Raw genomic sequence first — 16,966 nt, forward strand, 5'->3', positions numbered from 1 at the left:
TTAATCTGTAATAGCTTTTACTTCCATTTTGAAAGATTTTACATTTTTTTGTAACACATGTATATCAATACTAAACATAAATTCATAAATAACACAAAATAAGCTGCATTTCATAAATTGTATTGTTCTGAGGAACGTCAGTTTTTATTCACAAAAAATAAAGTATCCTCTTGCAAGAGTTTGTACCACTATTCAAGACTAAATAAACGAAGAAACAATGGGTTTTCTTCTTGAAGACTCTTCTGTGTCTACTGGTAATGGATACCAAAACAACACAGTTTTGCTATAGCTTAAAACCACTTCAGACCAAATGAATGGTGTCACTGGTTTGCTTCTCTTTATGTCTAAATAACACGTTAAACTGCTGATGAACATGAAATCTAGGTTTCTTGCTATCATACGACAGTACATGCACACTGGTGTTTATCACAGTGTGCTTCGATTGAACATCCTATTTACACAAAAAGAACAGATACACTTTTACAGCAAGTAAAACCTCGCTATACTTTCACCACATTGTCAGTTCTACAGGATGCCTGTTCAAACAGTCAGTTGTTCTGCTTTACTTCTCGAGAAACATTGCGTACCATAGCGAGCCTTTGTCTCCGTAAGCAACGATGATACGGGGAAGCTTGCCGTACATTTGCTCTCGCTGGATAATTTTTGACATATCTTTCACCGATAACTTCGAATTAAAAAGCATTGAATTGACTTTGTCATTTACAAATACTGCTGAAAATTGCGGTTTCCCAAAATAGTCTGCTTCATCCAAATAAACTAGTTTCCTCTTGTACTTTGCGTTTCCGGTGACCAATTTATTGAGACGCGACTGCGTTATGCCCTCGTATGACCGATAATCTTTCTGGGACTTCCTGTTCTCGTCCTCCTGGAGAATGAAGCTGACCAGACCGTCCACCCCGTTATACATCAACGATTGTGACGTCGGAATGTACCCTTCCTCTGCGTACAGCTCAATAAGCTTCTTGTACGACTGCGTGTAATGTTGTAGACCATATCGGATGACGGTCGAGTTCGAATAGGAGTTCTTGCGGAATACAGCCAGGAAGACAGAGCCACCGTGTGAGTGGGACATGTAGTTTTGTAAGTAGGTCAAGTTGAAGCCCGATTTTTCCAGATGTAGTTTGTGTTGCGTCAAAGTCGCTTCTGTAAGTCCAGGGGTGATAAGAACCTTATCAAATAGGGGTTTTTCTACTTTTTGGGCAATGACTACAAAATAGGTCTTCTTTTTATAAGAGAAACCATTTATCCATTTGATGTCGTAACGAAGCAGGGACAAAGCACGAGCGTAGCCATGGAGATGATGTTCCTCAAGCTGATACTTAACGACTTGCTCAATTTTCCCATACTTTGTTTTAACGTCGGCCACATCGTCCAAAAATAAATTTTCATCGGACCAAGATTTTTCGGCTTTCACCAGATTGTGGATACTACTTTTGGTAGGGTTAAACATTTGGCCAGTAAAGAAAGCGGCATATGCCGAAGGCATTCCCGGAGCAGCATTCGACTGTTGCGTGGCGGCGTCTTTAACAAGGGGTCCATGGTGGAAAAAGAGCAGATCATCCGTGAAGAATTCTCCCTCAATCCAGATTGACCCTCGGCTGTTAACGGTAAATGCAGCGCCGATCCAGCTGTTGCTATGCTGAACCGGGACTGCTGAGGGTTTCGCTATCAAAGAATTTAGGGATTTGTCGGACAAGATCTTGAAGTCTCCAGATCCATCCAAACATCGAGAAAATCTCATTATATCGTACATGTTAGATTCCCATCCTAAAGCGGGGCCGACAAATTCAGGGCTCACTTTCGCAACATCGCTCATAAGAGGTTCGTTGGTATCGCGAGTTTTGGCAAACACGTGTGGTCTACCAATTTTGGTGTACATCATTCCACACGGAATCATCACGTGCTTTTTGACGTACTCGTCATAATCAAAGTCCGTAATCATTTCAATGATTTGACCGAGAATGGAATAACCAAGGTTTGACACTGCGGACTGGGTTCCGGGTGTGAAGTCAAGAGGTCTGGACATCATGAAGCGAATAACTTCGATCGGAGTTGTAAGTTCCGGAAGTTTCATTTCCGCTGTTATATTTTCAATGTTGTAGCCGTTTGCAAGGAGAGCGGAGTTGAGAAGCGGTTCCATCAGTTTGGATTTGGTGTAGTCCCAACCTCCCGTGTGACGTAATAGATGGTCGACGGTGATGTCATATAGCCGTTGATCGACAGTTGCTTCGTCCCAAGGTTTGAATGCACTAAGTATACCACCTTTTCCAAAAACTTTCGCATTAAGGTCCAAGGAACCGTCTTCCACCAGTTTTAGTATGGTTACCGCTGTAAAGGCCTTGGAGAGGGAGCCCACCGGAATCAAATTGTGGACATAGATATCTTGATGTTCGTGGTTTTTGCCATAACCCTTAGCGAACGCTAATCTGTCCTCTATCATCACACCCACTTGTCCACCTTTGTATTCATTGTCTGAGATGAATTTCATAACAGATCTATCGAAGTCTGCGCTCGGCACAACTGCGGCTGGAATTAAAAAAAGAACATTATAAGATCATACCGTAGACATTTTCATCAAATTTATTATTGCATATTTGCAGTATTAGTTAGCCTTTGCCCTATGTAGCATTGTATTTTTTTTTATTGCAAATGTTTCCAAGCGAACGAATTACTATTATTTTCAAGAAAACAATTCTTAAAGGTTAAAGGCCAGAATAACCCATGTGCATGTATATCTATTCATATACTAGAAGTACATGATTTTAAATTTATTTCATATTTGCTTCGCAGAGAGATATCTAGCCATATAGTTTCACCAGAGAACAATAGATTTGTGAAGGTAGGCTTTTAAGAGTTAGAGACCCCGGCTTTAATTATTCTACAGTTTGCATTTGATACGGACTGAAGTCTTTCCTGAATAAGAAGTCGTCTGATACGATTGTTGTTCTACCTCCCATATGATTGTATCTAGCGTTGACTTTCAGCCGTTCTATGGAGAGACCTGTCTATTTACCGTCTCGCAACGAAATGAGACGAACTCGACACTTAATGTTGGAAAAACATGTCAAATATTTCACCAGGTTTTAATACACTGCGTGTACCTTAACTGTTGGTAATTGTGGTGGCTAGCGTGGAAATTGACGGAGAAAATCCATTAAATGGGAATTTACAGTAACGTGAACCATGTAGACAAAATACCTGGTGTCCCGAAAAGTCAGAAATTCAAACAAAAGTTACAAAAGATTTCTTGTGCAACAATCTTATCTCGTAGGTAGCGATATCTTAAAGACATTTCTCAGTGCAAAGCTGTTGCATTGGGATATGATACTTGGAAGTAACAAAAATGTTAAGTTTGGACTTTTGGTTTGCTTTAATTTTGCAGTTCCAATTTTCCAAGGTTTATTCTTTTGGCACTTGTAAAACAGCATGTTTGTATTTAAAGCATTTTGAAAAGTACAAAATTTAACCAAAAGGTTTAATTTTTGCACATGAAGGACGAATGAGTCAAAGTTTTGTCTTTGACCCCGGGGGCTAAGGTCTACCCCAGGGGCACACGCTTTATAAGCCATGCGACAAAATAATATTATCTTGACTTCTCTTATACAACGTTTATGTTTTCTTAAGATTTGTGTATCGTGGGAGATTCTACATGAAAACACAGTGAAAATCATAGCCCAAAGACGGATTTACCGAGGAACTTCGATTTTATATCAAAACACTGTGTAAATGATACATCACTTTGTTTGCACAATTGCAAAAGTCTACAAACCACGGTAGTAAAAACACATTCTTAGGAATAAGCCTGTGTTGTGATCTGCCTCTGTTTTCTTTTTTCAAGTCCTAATATTATCGTTGCGGCACCTTTGCGAAAGAACTTGGTTTTTACAAGAGTGACCTCGCTGTGGAATTTTATTTGGTTAACATAAACCTCTTATATAGTTCGTTTATTGTCCATGTGTCATTTACCTCGATTGAAATGAGTTTCAATCCCCCCCCCCCCCCCTTTAAATTGTCGATGAACTGTTCTTAAAGAATTTAATTATAACTATTTAGTCCTATTTTTGACAAATAGCAATGAATTATGACAGGTATTTGAAAGTGAAAGAATTGGAGTTTGGTTTTAGGTTATATACCCTTCGTCGTCCTTTTGACTGTAAATGGCGCGTCAGTTTCCCCTTACCCTGAATATATATCAGACACATGTGGGTGGAGTTTTGGGCTATTTACTCAATAAAAATGACAAAATTTGTTCACAACAAACTTTGTTAATATAGCTTTTATACATTAACCACATACCGATGGAAACATCGAGTTTGTATTTAAAAGCCCCCCCCCCCCCCCTACAATGTTTGGCAAAGCCAAAAAAAAAAACCCTAAGAATTTAAACTTGTTCTCGAAAGCAGGGCTTGACAAAAATGATTGTTATGCATTTTTTGTAAATCGGTGTAATACTATATTTTAACAAATAATACTGGTCAAATTAGAAGTGAATTCCTTTTAAACAAAATATTATACAGTACTTAGAACACTAATGTCTGATGTAAGATTTATATTTTCCCAGTCAAACTCATTCGTTGACGTTCAGAGAGAGAGAGAGAGAGAGAGAGAGAGAGAGAGAGAGAGAGAGAGAGAGAGAGAGAGAGGAAGCCCCAAACTCTTAGGTTTTTTTTTAAAATGAAGAATACAATAGGTTTTTTTTCCGCTACCAAATAGCTTGTAATGTTTAGCTGCATATAGTGCAGTCTCAAGTTTTATTTTATCTGCATCAAACTCATTTATTCTGTTGGCTAGAGCTCTGCCTTTAAATTGATAAACCTTCAGTTTTATTTAGAACAATATGGTGTTCTAATTCATGCGCTATGGGTAAACACATTACGTCAGAAAAGTGCGATTGTATTTGTTCAGACAATAAATGTATATGTGCATAACCGTATTTTTTCTTGTTGTCCATTCACCAGCCTTTTGTCTATGTTTACTAAAAGTCGAATTAATCAATTTAGCAGTGTTTGTATTTAGACAACGTTTAACTTGGGTAAGCGGTCGAGTAGCTAGTAATTCAATTAAGTGAACAACACTTTAATGTGTAACTAAACAGAAGAAATGGAGTGCAATATTATATAAATAGGGTTTCCGAGGGGTGTCAAATTCAACTGTTACCCTTCCAAACAGGCACTATTTATTTTATTATACTGAATGTCTTAATTTTTAAAGAAAAATTAGTTGCTTTTATGTAGAAATGACGTGAATTCTACGTCGAACCGTACGCGCATAATTTACGCGCATGTAACAATTCGTTGTGTTAACCGTTGCCAGGTCTGTTGCTAACGCTGAGGGTAATAGAACGGATTATCAACTGCGTCTTGACCAATCAGATTTCAGTATTTAACATGAAAGTATAACAAACTATAGTCTGTCCCAAGATATTTATGCTGCATATTTGAACGATTTTTAATAAAAATACACATACCTGTGACTGAAGTGCAATTAAAATCGATGAAAGGGAAAATTCCCAAGATAACTTCATTCACACATTATCATTTTTCCCTCGTAAAAATTCACAGGAACGAAAACAGATTTCCTACGGAGATTTATAATGGGGAATGTTGACATCTTTTCTCCATTCGGAAATACTCGGGACACCTCGCGCAATTTTTCAAGGTTATCATCCGGGCGTCTTCATCTTCTTGACAATGGAAAAACCTCGTAGACTTTTTATTTTTAGCCGTGTACTGATACCCGACAAGCTAGAGGGGGCGTTTCAAAGGGGAAATCTTGGGATTTTTTCATACTATTGAATGAACATCGTCTGAACCAAGAGGTATTAATAAATATTGAATAATTTAAGAAAATATGCGGCAAAAATATCTTGGGACAGACTATAGTATGTTACATGTAAGAATGGAAATTGGGTTGGTAAATGGTCCCGAGGAGTTCCAATCGTGACAAGCCGAAAATTTGTAGCCTCTGTATTTGAAGTAGTGGCACTTGTCATTCGGATATACCGGTAGAAAATCCACGACAAGGTTCTTTCCTAACCTTATTTCTCAATACTGATGTGAGTGAAATATTCTCGAATAGATGTAAATAACAACATCAGGCCCAACTTTGTTTCAAACAGAGACATTGTTATACAAGCGAATCTCAGTAATGTGTTTTATATGAGAGAATTAAACTTTTCCTTTGTTCATAATTGTTCAATTTTTAAGTTCATTTTCTCTTTATTAATCTTATTGCCAAACCGCGGAAAGAAAATTTTCAAAGTACAAAGATTTTATTAGTTTTCTTCCACGAGAACATTTCATTTTGTAATGAGCAAGCTAGATTCAATTTTTAAGAAAAATTGGATTGTGTACCAGCTTTTCGCCAAGAAAAGAAAGTTCTTGCATGTGCGCCCGCATGAGAATGTAACATGCATTAACATTTCCGTGCGTGCACGAAATCAGGTTGTTTCAAGAGAAGTCTTGAGGTGGCCTCGACGGTAAACCCTCCCTGTCTCCTGTCGGTTTCGCTGCATGAGTCCTCGCGTGCTTGAAGCCTAAACTTTGAGGCATTGACGGTCCCCCTGCCGGAAAATTGAAACGTCAGTCTTTGATAAGGGTTTAATATCGCATTCAAAATTAGGGTTTTATTGGCATGTCGATTCACCAAAACGACAATAAATTGACACATAGATGTTATCGGGATCTCGTGTGTCAGTCCTGTTTATGCCATCTTCTCATTTGGTATGCTGTAATGCCCATGTGGGGATACCTTGTGAATTGTTATCAACATATTTTTAAAATAAAAAAGCACACACGAAAAATCTGATAAATTGTATTGGGGTCCTCGGTCAGGACTAGGTATAGGGACCGTGTAACGAAAGGTCTGTGTCGTATTTCCGTGTGCTTTGTCGCTGTCTCCACAGTTATAGACAACCGTAAATGGACCGAAGCAAGCTCTGATATGCGGGACTAGACCTTATTAAATTCTGTTGTTCCCAAACTAATTAAAAAAGATAACTCATCCACAAATAGGCCATTATTCATATTTTTTGGTCGGCATTCCATTCACAACCGAAAATTCATAGTTAGATTATTTTTTCGGGGGGGGGGGGGGGGGGGGGGGGTAAATGAAGTATGCTGGCCAATCGAACTGACACATCGTGCTCAAAATATTTTACAACCAATGTTGAAAGATTTTGAGGTATTTCCGATGAAGATTAAAAGTATTCTTTTTTTCGCATTAGAAGCGGAGGACAAATACCTTCGCATGTAAGCGATACACTGGGTGGTACAGTCTTATATCTGACACCTCATTTTTTGTCTAGTTTTCTCAGTTTATTTTCCAGGTGTTTCAAATTACTCAAACTTCACTCCGTTACCTGTTTCAGCGAAAACAGAGCGATAACAGGTTCATCTAGCAACACCGGTACACATTTATAAAAGTTTGCTATTTTAGTGCTAATGAGGGAGAAGAAAGGAAAGATAGACTTTTTAATGGGTTGCATGCCAGCAATTATCGTTTTACACTTACATTCAATTAGCAGTGATGCGCGCTGCGTAGAATTTCAGATGTTTTCCGGGTTTTTTTGTATGTAAGTTTTAGACATGGGGAGAAACTGTCCTGTAGCAGTCCCCGCCTCTAATAGCTTCAGGAATGTTTCACAGAATTATATTTTGTGTAAATGAATTAGAGAAGGTTATTTTTGGTATAAGAAAAATGCCCAGAAGAAAAAGAATGTGTTCCGAGGTGTTTCATCTATAACATTGCACGTAGACGAGTCTTAATTAATTTGGTGGATACAAACCAACCTGTGAACTTTTATGCTGCATTTCAATAATTAAGACGGAAGAGAAAATGTGACATATACATGTAGGTAAAAACAAGTTTTCGCTTTTATTTTGCCCTACACCAGCACGTTCGACGCATTTGCATCATGTGTATTAAACGACAAAAAGTCGGTTGCAGTGATTATTACTTTCTGTTGACGAAAAATAAAAATTGTAAAATAGTAAATTTTTGTAGCTCCGCTTCCTTAAAAGCCTCTCAACATCAGAAATTAATAATTGAATTTTTTTTCTCTTTAAAAATGAGGTATATACATGTACATGGACATGGTCATTAATATCGTTAAAAATGCATTAAATATTCCGTCGTATTTAATACAATGTTTTCTTTATTATTTCCAATATTATTCGTTAATAACATTTTTGTAAATTGTGTATATTTTATGAAAGTTATTGTAACAGTTTTCCATTCCTCAGCTTGCAAATAAATAGTTTGATTTTTAATCGGAGAAACGAAACGCCAATACAATGTTAACGGGGTTCTTAATGTCATATCATTTCCATAATTCATGAGTTTGAATTTTGTATATCCATTATTCATTTTTGACAAGGTTGTAATACTTACCTGTACATAAGCCAGCAAGACTGTGGACAAGTAGAATTTTCATTTTAACACATAATCCACATGTAATAAACCAAAAATGAAAATTCGAACGATTTGTGAGAGAAAGTCGAGGTAATCCACAAGTTGTTGAATAGTTTTAAAGTTACACCATTATGTATTATTTTCCCAACGTAACTAATTAAATTAAATCCAGCATATTGCGTCTAGAATCCGTGATCTCGCTCCTTCAGTAATTTTCACGCAGTGAGATATGATAATATGCATACGAGTCACGTGGTCTTTGACGGAACTGAGACCCGACAACATTTACCATTCACAAAAGAGCTACATACCATACAAGAAACATTTAACAAACCATTGAACACTTCGACATTTGACTGAAAAAAAAATTAACTGGGGCATTTAAAGGTTGGGTAGAGGATATTTATCTGCTAGATGTGCGTTTACAATCTGCTGGCGCTGTAGACAAAACATTGCAAACTTAATCACTGTCGTTGAAAGGGCATCTGTTCTCTTGCACAAATAACTGCAATCCGTCTTATAACTAGTGTTATTTAGAATAACATTTTAAAAGCAAGCATAGATGAAAGGATTTGCTAGTAAATATTTTGGTATATTAACCTTGAATAATGTCAAATGTGTGGTTTTATGGTGTTTTGGTCTTTATTTTGGTATTTCCAGTTTGTGAAAAAGCACTCTTGCATACAGCTGAAGGGTCATCAGTATGTTAAAAGGCACCCAGTAATACCCCAAAGTCGACCATAGCCAGGCATTTCTATTTGGGTTCATGTTCTGTGCATAATGTGCACACCGACTCTCCGTTCAGCTCATTAACTCGGAGTAAAAAAGGACATCGAGGTTTGAGCTTGAAGTACACGGTAGCTTTGAGTGGATCAAATATCCCTCCCGCAGTTCATAAAGTAATGTATTATGAAGCCGACTCAGAGATATCTGACATACCGGAGAGCCACCCGTAGGACTGCATATCACCTGTCCACATTGATATTCCTCTTGTATTTTTTCATCCAGACAAAAGTTTGTGATCACTCACGGCCTTTTCCTAAGGATTTTTGTTCCCCTAACTGTAGTAAATATTCTTTTAAAGAACTCCGATGATGTTATTTAGGTTCTTGTGATCTTTTAACATATTGAAATTGGTATAAGATATTATATAATGGTGGAAGAGAATTGGATGCGTTTTTATACGTATACGTAATTATAACGCAAAAGTGCTAGTCTGCAGGGGGTTGTAATTTAAGGAAGGCGTGACGGATTACAGCGTAGCTAGAATGGTTTGGGTAGAGACCTAAGGTTTCACAGTTTGTCTCAATATCACAAGTTAATAAACGCTGTAAATGGCGTAAGGTTATCATTACATACAGACGATTAGGGTATCGGGTGAATTAGGTAGAACTGTAACTAGCACTCCACCCAACTGCTCTATTTAGGTCGACACACAGGCACACAGACAAAGGAACACATTATAAATGAGAAGGGGTCTGTATGCGTCTCACTCAACTTGGTTCTATTTGATAGTTTGTGTAATTGCTCATTTTTAATAGATTCTCATTTTTTTTTCAATCTTTGAAATCTTGTTAAATGCCGTGTCGACCTGTGTAAAGTTTAACACACTGGAAACCTTTTCTTTTTTTAAAGGAAAGCATTTCAGAAATTTAAATTGTCAACTGAATGCTTTTGATCAAGTAACGGTGTTATAGGGTTAAATAGAATATGTGCCTGTCTCTTGACGGATAACTTTTAAAAAAAAGAATCGGTTTTCAATCGGAAAAATAATTAAAAGGAGGAAAGGTATTTCTTAAACATAACAAAGGTGTAAAAATGACTACATCAATTGAAATATGGATGTAATAAACAAAAATTCTCTCATTTCGATGATAACCCCCCCCCCCCCTTGCAAAAAATAAAATAAAAATAACAACAAACCACAACCAATTTATAATGTGAGAACTTTCATATCAAGACATTTAATCAAATTGCTTCTATTTATTTTACAAAATTACAGAAAACAAGGTTCTATTGTTTTTTCATGCTGATATTTTTGTTTTTCCAGACACCAAATATATCGATGGGCAGGAATAAACAGAAAGACAAACAGAAAGGGTCGGGAAAGGGTAAAAAGGAGTCTGCTGTATTCAAAGTGGCCGGAGTGAGGAAACCCAAGATCAAGTCAGTCAACACCAACCTCAAAAAGGTGAGGGCTGTGTCTGTTGTATATAATTGAAAGGCAGAAGTTAGAATTTGACATAAATAGCTTCAGAGCGAAGTTATTTTGCTTGGACTATGTACATCATAAAGAGAAATTTTCACTCTTGTCTTCTGTTATTTGAATGATTGAAAGTTTTAATTTGTGTCATTTATTAATAGAATATTTCTTTCATGTGGAGTTTGATTTTTTTTGTGTTTGATTGGGTGTTAGAAATGTCACGTCTTTAACATATAGAGATTCATACGTAATTAATTGGACTGGAGTTATCGTGTCTCGGGGCGTTTAGAGACGATGTATGGCTGCCGTGCTTTTATCAATATTCGTTGAACACCAATTTTTGCGGATTTTGTTGCCGAGCTGTTTCACGAAATCGACTGTTCTTCAAAGTATGAAACTTTGTATCATATATGAATACGACTATTGTCCACGAATTAACATATCCTCGAAATTTGATGCCCTCGAATATTGAGAAAACCACAGTACATGTATTTGATTGGCTAACACTAGTATAAATGGCAGATGGATTACGTCATTGTCGTTCAGAGAAAATTGGTAGCTACATATTTGATTGGTTGTAGTGTATGGTAAAAGTTTACTCTTTCTCTCTCTCTGTAGAGATGTATGTTGCATTTCACTGGCTGGGTGGTGAAAATTTTTCATCTCGATTTATGGCTATTTTGTTGGTTGGAATTACACATAATCCAGCGGGAATATACACCTTAATAGAAAAATAGTTCTAGCGAACTATTCAACCTTTTACCTTTTACATTTTTTTTTTCAGTTGAACTTTAAAAATAAACAGAAGACAGAGGATTCGAACAAAGTCTTTAATTCTGTGCAAGAATCCATTACAGAAACAACAAAATTGACCAAAAAGAGACCTATTTCCAAGGTAAAAAAGACATCCAAGGCCACAACAATATAATTTTTTGTTCGTCGGATATCCAATGAAAAAAGTTCGAGTAGGCGAGCGATTAAATAGTAGAACTAGTTTTTATTGTAGGAAATTTTTTAAGACAGTACATCAATAAATTTGTGCGGACGGTTATATTTTTTCTACTCGTTTCAGATTTATAAATTAAAACTATTCCAAATACGAAAAATAGAGCGGAAAGAACAGAAAATAAAAACAGCACAGAATTTACTGGATGCGGGAAATTATTAATATTGTTTGTACAGTTTTATTATAATACGAGCGCGCAGGGTCCGAGAACGAACAAGAAATTATATTGGTGTGGCCAAATGTGTTCATTGGTATTAAAGTTTATTTGAGAAACAGTAAGAGAAAATTGTATAATTTCTCGAGCCGTTTTTCTGAATTGGGAATGCAACATGTCCTTTTATATATTTGATTCATTGCCACTATTTAGCAGTTCATATCTATATAAAAGACTGAAATAGCTTAAAATATAGAATAATTTAGTCTACAAGACAGTGTGTGTATGCTATAAACTTGACCCCATTTGATTATTTTCCAATTTATATCATTCATTGAGAATTATGTTTAGATCCAAAATACTCTTTAAGAAGGTGGGGGGGGGGGTATCGTTGATAACATTCTATATTAAAATTTTACAGATCTGAAGCTTCACTCTTTCCACCCCCCCCCCCCCCCCCCCACCTTCTCTCCAAGAACATCATTATAGCTTCATAATACAATGGGGTTTTAAGGATGCTGAGCGGTCAACAAATTAACCATCTGCCTTAAACTTTGACATATTATATTTTTGGCTATAAACTATTATTTAGTAAAATAAAATCAAAATATTTGATCTTTGAAATTTGAGAATTTTACTAATCTTTATACAGAGCTCTTTATCTGATGAAGATAAAAATAGCCTAAAAATGGCCATGACCATCCTGCCGTTTTAATAACGCACCAGTAATCGCTTACAGTTGTAAAATTATGAGCATCAAGGAATCATTATAATTATGTGTTGATCTTTGGCATATTATACATTTTGGCCATAGTTTGTTGAAATGTCTCATTCCAACATGCTCTATTTGGTATAGGTATATAAACGTTGCATTCTTATTTTGATTATCTGTGATTATCTGATCTAAATATCAATCAACTTTTACTCTAATAATTGTATCTATTTACTCTATCATCTTCAGTCATCTACTGCAAAGAAACCTTTACCAGATATGGATGAAGCAGCTAAACAATTTGCTCAACTTTAGAGCTCTGCTCTCTGGAAAGGGACATAACTCAGATGGATGAATCATATCAAATGTGAAGATAGAAAACATATTTTAAGATATGGTGGAATGTCACATTTTATATTAAAGAGAACTGTGTACAGACATGTGAAATAACAATATTTAATAATTGCTATGAAAATCATAAATATATTGTACAGTATTTTTTACAGCAATTAAATTTGTTTTGAGTTTCTTTTTTTATTGTTATTATTTAATATTTGCTTAAAACTTAAATAAAACATTCTTTTGAACAACTATAACATAGATATACTAAAACAAGAATTAAAATAATGTACCGGTATTTGATTTCTTACAATCATACTTACAATCAAGCAATTGGTAATCTTATATTAATTTCATTGCTTACATTAAAATTCTTCAATTTTCACTGTTGAGCAGGTATGTACATGTAAATGTATCACAAAATATACATTTAGCAGGCTTTGGTAAATATGCTTACAATACAACAAAAGTATCAATGAATATACATGTATTTAAGTAAACAAAACACAATGTAAATATGAAAAAAGAAAATAGGGATTTACAATCTTAATTTAAAAAAAATAGATTTTTTAAAAATAAAAGAAAATTGGATATGTAGAAAATGGACAGAAAATGGATTTCTTGAAAATCATGACAATTTTTACATATACGTGGTGGTCACAATCACAATAAATTAGGATGATATATGTAATTCTGTTTTCATCAGTTCAAAATATATTAAATGAAATCAGTTCAAAATATAAATACATTACAAATTAAAGGATTGTAAAATGTTATACTAGAATATATAAATTGTAAATACCGGTAAATGGAAAATTTGTAAAGAAATGACATTGAAGTGGGATTACTTCTTTGGTATAGGTTGTATATCAAAATCACATTGGGATCCATTGAGGAAAATAATAATCTTCAGCATTGAACAATTTTGCTAGCTGAGAATTGGGTGTGGGGAAACCTTTGTAGTAGATAGTTTTACCATTGATGAGCCAGGCGGTCCACCAGCCATAACTCCCCACAGTCACCACCGTGTGGTTACAGTTGGTCAGGATGGCAATGTCCATTTCTGGGCTGTTGCCCGGGGGAATAAATACGACGTCCTCATCCTTCATATTCTCCTTGCACCACTTCAGGTCATCTGAGCCAACCACAAAGAGAACATCTTTAAAGTCTTTCCGGAATGTGTTCATAGCTTTCGAGATGTAACTCATGTCGGCAGTGGTGTATCCGTACTTTACATAGTTTAGATTGTTTTTCATGTCTCCTCTTCTGACGTGAACTGCCACGTAAACTGTGTTTGTGGTGATTTTGTTTTTCTTGGATGCAATAACTGCCTGGAATGTTGATCTTGCTTTCTGAGAAATGGAGTCTTGAAAAGTGTACATTTTCCTGATTTCTGAATCAGCCTGATGAATATATTTCCAACTCTGCAAATAACCTTTAATCCAAACGTTTTCGGATTCCCTCAACGCCATCAATGGTGGTTCAAATACACATCCTTTTTTCTCGTGGTATCTTTTCGTATATTTGATCTCTGGCCTAGTGGGACCAACAGTAATTTTAAAAATTCTGCGAAGAATTGAATTGGCAGGTATAACTGGTATCAAATTATTATGCTTGGCAATCCCATACAGGGATGCAAACTCAAACAGCTGATTTCCGAGGCGTCCTTCAAAATTTACAGTAGCATAGTGTGTTGGAGGCTTCAAAGTGGTGATGAGCTTAGAAATATTTTTTCTTTCTTCATTAGGTGAGTTTTTTTGTTCTACGGCATATTTTTTATCAGAAGTTTGTTGTGGCTTTAAAAAAGTTGTAAAAACTTTGCCAGAAGTGAAGGAGGATAGGGAGAAGAATTCCACCAAGACGAAGCCAGCTCCAAGGATGAAAACAAGGCAAAGACACAGTGTAAATTTCCGTAGAAAACCTGAAGAAGAAATAAAATTGTAAGTTTTATATCCATGTAATGCGCTCATCTACACTAATGGCAGTTAAAGAGTTTGGAATTAACAACAACAAAAATATCTTCTACAGTACATCATGTTGTCATAAAATGGTAATATTTTATATAGCATTGAATCATGATTTTTTGAAGTATAACTGCAACGGTGTGTGCATACAAATGGAGTAAAGCGCATTAGCGCATTATGAAAATTTGTATGCAAGCATCGCTGCAGTTATGAGACTGTATACTTAAAAAAATCATGATTTAATGCTTATATTTACATTATTTTAACTTCATGCCTTGTCTGAAAATGTGATTTATACCTTAAAATCCCTATCTTATCCTAAGGGTAAGTTCATATGAATGGAAGAGCCACAGTAACAGCCGCAAGCGTGAACTTTGATTTTCGCTTGTGACGTTGCAGTTAACAGCGTTCAATGTTTGTGACGTCATAATAAAACTCGTCATTTTAACCTTTGAGTACCCTGTGTGCATTACAGTGTTATAACTGCCATAGCTTTCAACACACTTTACAAGCAAAAAATATGTGGAATGTAAATACATAAGGAATAAGGAATCATTCTTTGAGTATAATGAGGTGATAATTTTGGTTGGGGCATGATCAAATCCAATAAAGCCCGAAGGGCTTTATCATAGATTTGATCACGCCCGACCGAAATTATCACCTCATAATATTCAAAGAATGATTCCTTATTACTTATATTTATATAATCTTAGGCCATCGTACGATTAAATATTTAAATATAAATAAACAAACTCCGCTGGCGCCTCGATTTGACGTCGTTTGTATTATGAGATATATAGTACAAAATCGATACGTAGTGTTATCACAGGCAAAGACACTGGATAATGTAAATATAAAGGAATAAGGAATCATTCTTTGAGTATTATGAGGTGATAATTTTGGTCGGGACGTGATCAAATCCAATAAAGCCCGAAGTGCCTTGATCGAAATTATCACCTCATTATATTTAAAGAATGATTCCTTATTACTTATATTTATACATTTTTAAGCCATTGTTCAAATAAATATTTCAATGGAAATAAGCATACCCTGCTGGCGCCCCAATTATATACCATTTGAAGTTATCGGTTATATAGTAGAAAATTGATATTTAGTGTTATCACAGGCAAAGACACACGAAAATATCAGTATTTAAGGAATAAGGAATCTTTCTTTGAGTATTATGAGGTGATAATTTCAGTTGTGGTGTGATCAAATCCAATAAAACCCGAAGGGCTTTATGATAGATTTGATCATGTTCCGACCGAAATTATCATCTCATAAAATTCAAAGAATGATTCCTTATTACTTACATTTATATAATTTAAGCCATCGTACAATTAAATATTTAAATAAGGAATAAGGAATCATTCTTTGAGTATTATGAGGTGATAATTTTGGTCGGGGCGTGATCAAATCCAATAAAGCCCGAAGGGCTTTATGATAGATTTGATCACGCACCGACCGAAATTATCACCTCATAATATTCAAAGAATAATTCCTTATTACTTATATTTATATAATTTTAAGCCATCGTACATTTAAATATAAATAAGCAAACCCCGCTTGCGCCTCAATTTAGCGCCATTTGTATTATGGGTTATATAGTACAAAATCGAATCGTAGTGTTATCAAAGGCAAAGACATTGGAAAATGTAAATATATATAAATAAGCAAACCCTGCTGGAGCCTCAATTTTGCGGCATTATATAAATAGTGCCTGTTTGGGAGGGTAACAGTTGAAATTGACACCCCGAGAAAACCATTGTCAACCGACGCGAAGCGGAGGTTGAAAATGGTTTTCGAGGGGTGTCAATTTCAACTGTTATCCTCCCAAACAGGCACTATTTATTTTGTTATACTGAATGTCTTAATTTTTAAGAAAATGTTACTGCTTTTATATAGGAATAACGTGAATTCTACAGCGAACCGTACGCGCATTATTTTCGCGCATGTAACAATTTTTAATGTTACCCGTTGCTAAGTGCGTTGCTAATGCTGAGGGTAATAGAAGAGATTATGAACTGCGTCTTAACCAATCAGATTTCAGTATTTAACATGAAAGTTTAACAATAGAAGTTATGGGTTATATAGTACAAAATCATTACGTAGTGTTATCACAGGCATAGGCACTGGAAATGTAAATACCGGTATT

The 16,966-nt window shown here is 35.6% G+C and overlaps 3 protein-coding genes across 6 annotated transcripts in view; 1 reads left to right on the forward strand and 2 right to left on the reverse strand.

Annotated features, from left to right (window-relative positions):
• On the reverse strand, nt 1-8,762 carry LOC105336020 (uncharacterized). The gene is made up of 2 exons (XM_011440182.4): nt 8,413-8,762; nt 1-2,547 (listed from the first exon to the last, which is right to left on the reverse strand). The coding sequence occupies exons 1-2, from the start codon at nt 8,453-8,455 to the stop codon at nt 563-565; spliced, it is 2,028 nt and encodes a 675-aa protein (XP_011438484.3). The 5' UTR covers nt 8,456-8,762; the 3' UTR covers nt 1-562.
• LOC105336019 (ribosomal biogenesis factor) lies at nt 2,790-13,037 on the forward strand. Its single transcript, XM_011440180.4, has 4 exons — nt 2,790-2,860; nt 10,484-10,624; nt 11,421-11,531; nt 12,758-13,037. The coding sequence occupies exons 2-4, from the start codon at nt 10,499-10,501 to the stop codon at nt 12,821-12,823; spliced, it is 303 nt and encodes a 100-aa protein (XP_011438482.1). The 5' UTR covers nt 2,790-2,860; nt 10,484-10,498; the 3' UTR covers nt 12,824-13,037.
• LOC105336015 (galactoside alpha-(1,2)-fucosyltransferase 2) overlaps nt 12,907-16,966 on the reverse strand; it is an 18,808-nt gene continuing 14,748 nt past the window's right edge. For all 4 annotated transcript variants that reach the window (XM_066079904.1, XM_066079903.1, XM_011440176.4 and 1 more), the window contains one exon: nt 12,907-14,768. In XM_066079904.1, the coding sequence (XP_065935976.1) occupies nt 13,723-14,768 (1,046 nt within the window). In that variant the 3' untranslated portion in view covers nt 12,907-13,722. The remainder of the gene's footprint in view (nt 14,769-16,966) is intronic.

The sequence above is a fragment of the Magallana gigas genome, chromosome 3 (assembly GCF_963853765.1).
Source record: "Magallana gigas chromosome 3, xbMagGiga1.1, whole genome shotgun sequence".
Taxonomy (NCBI): Eukaryota; Metazoa; Mollusca; class Bivalvia; order Ostreida; family Ostreidae; genus Magallana; species Magallana gigas.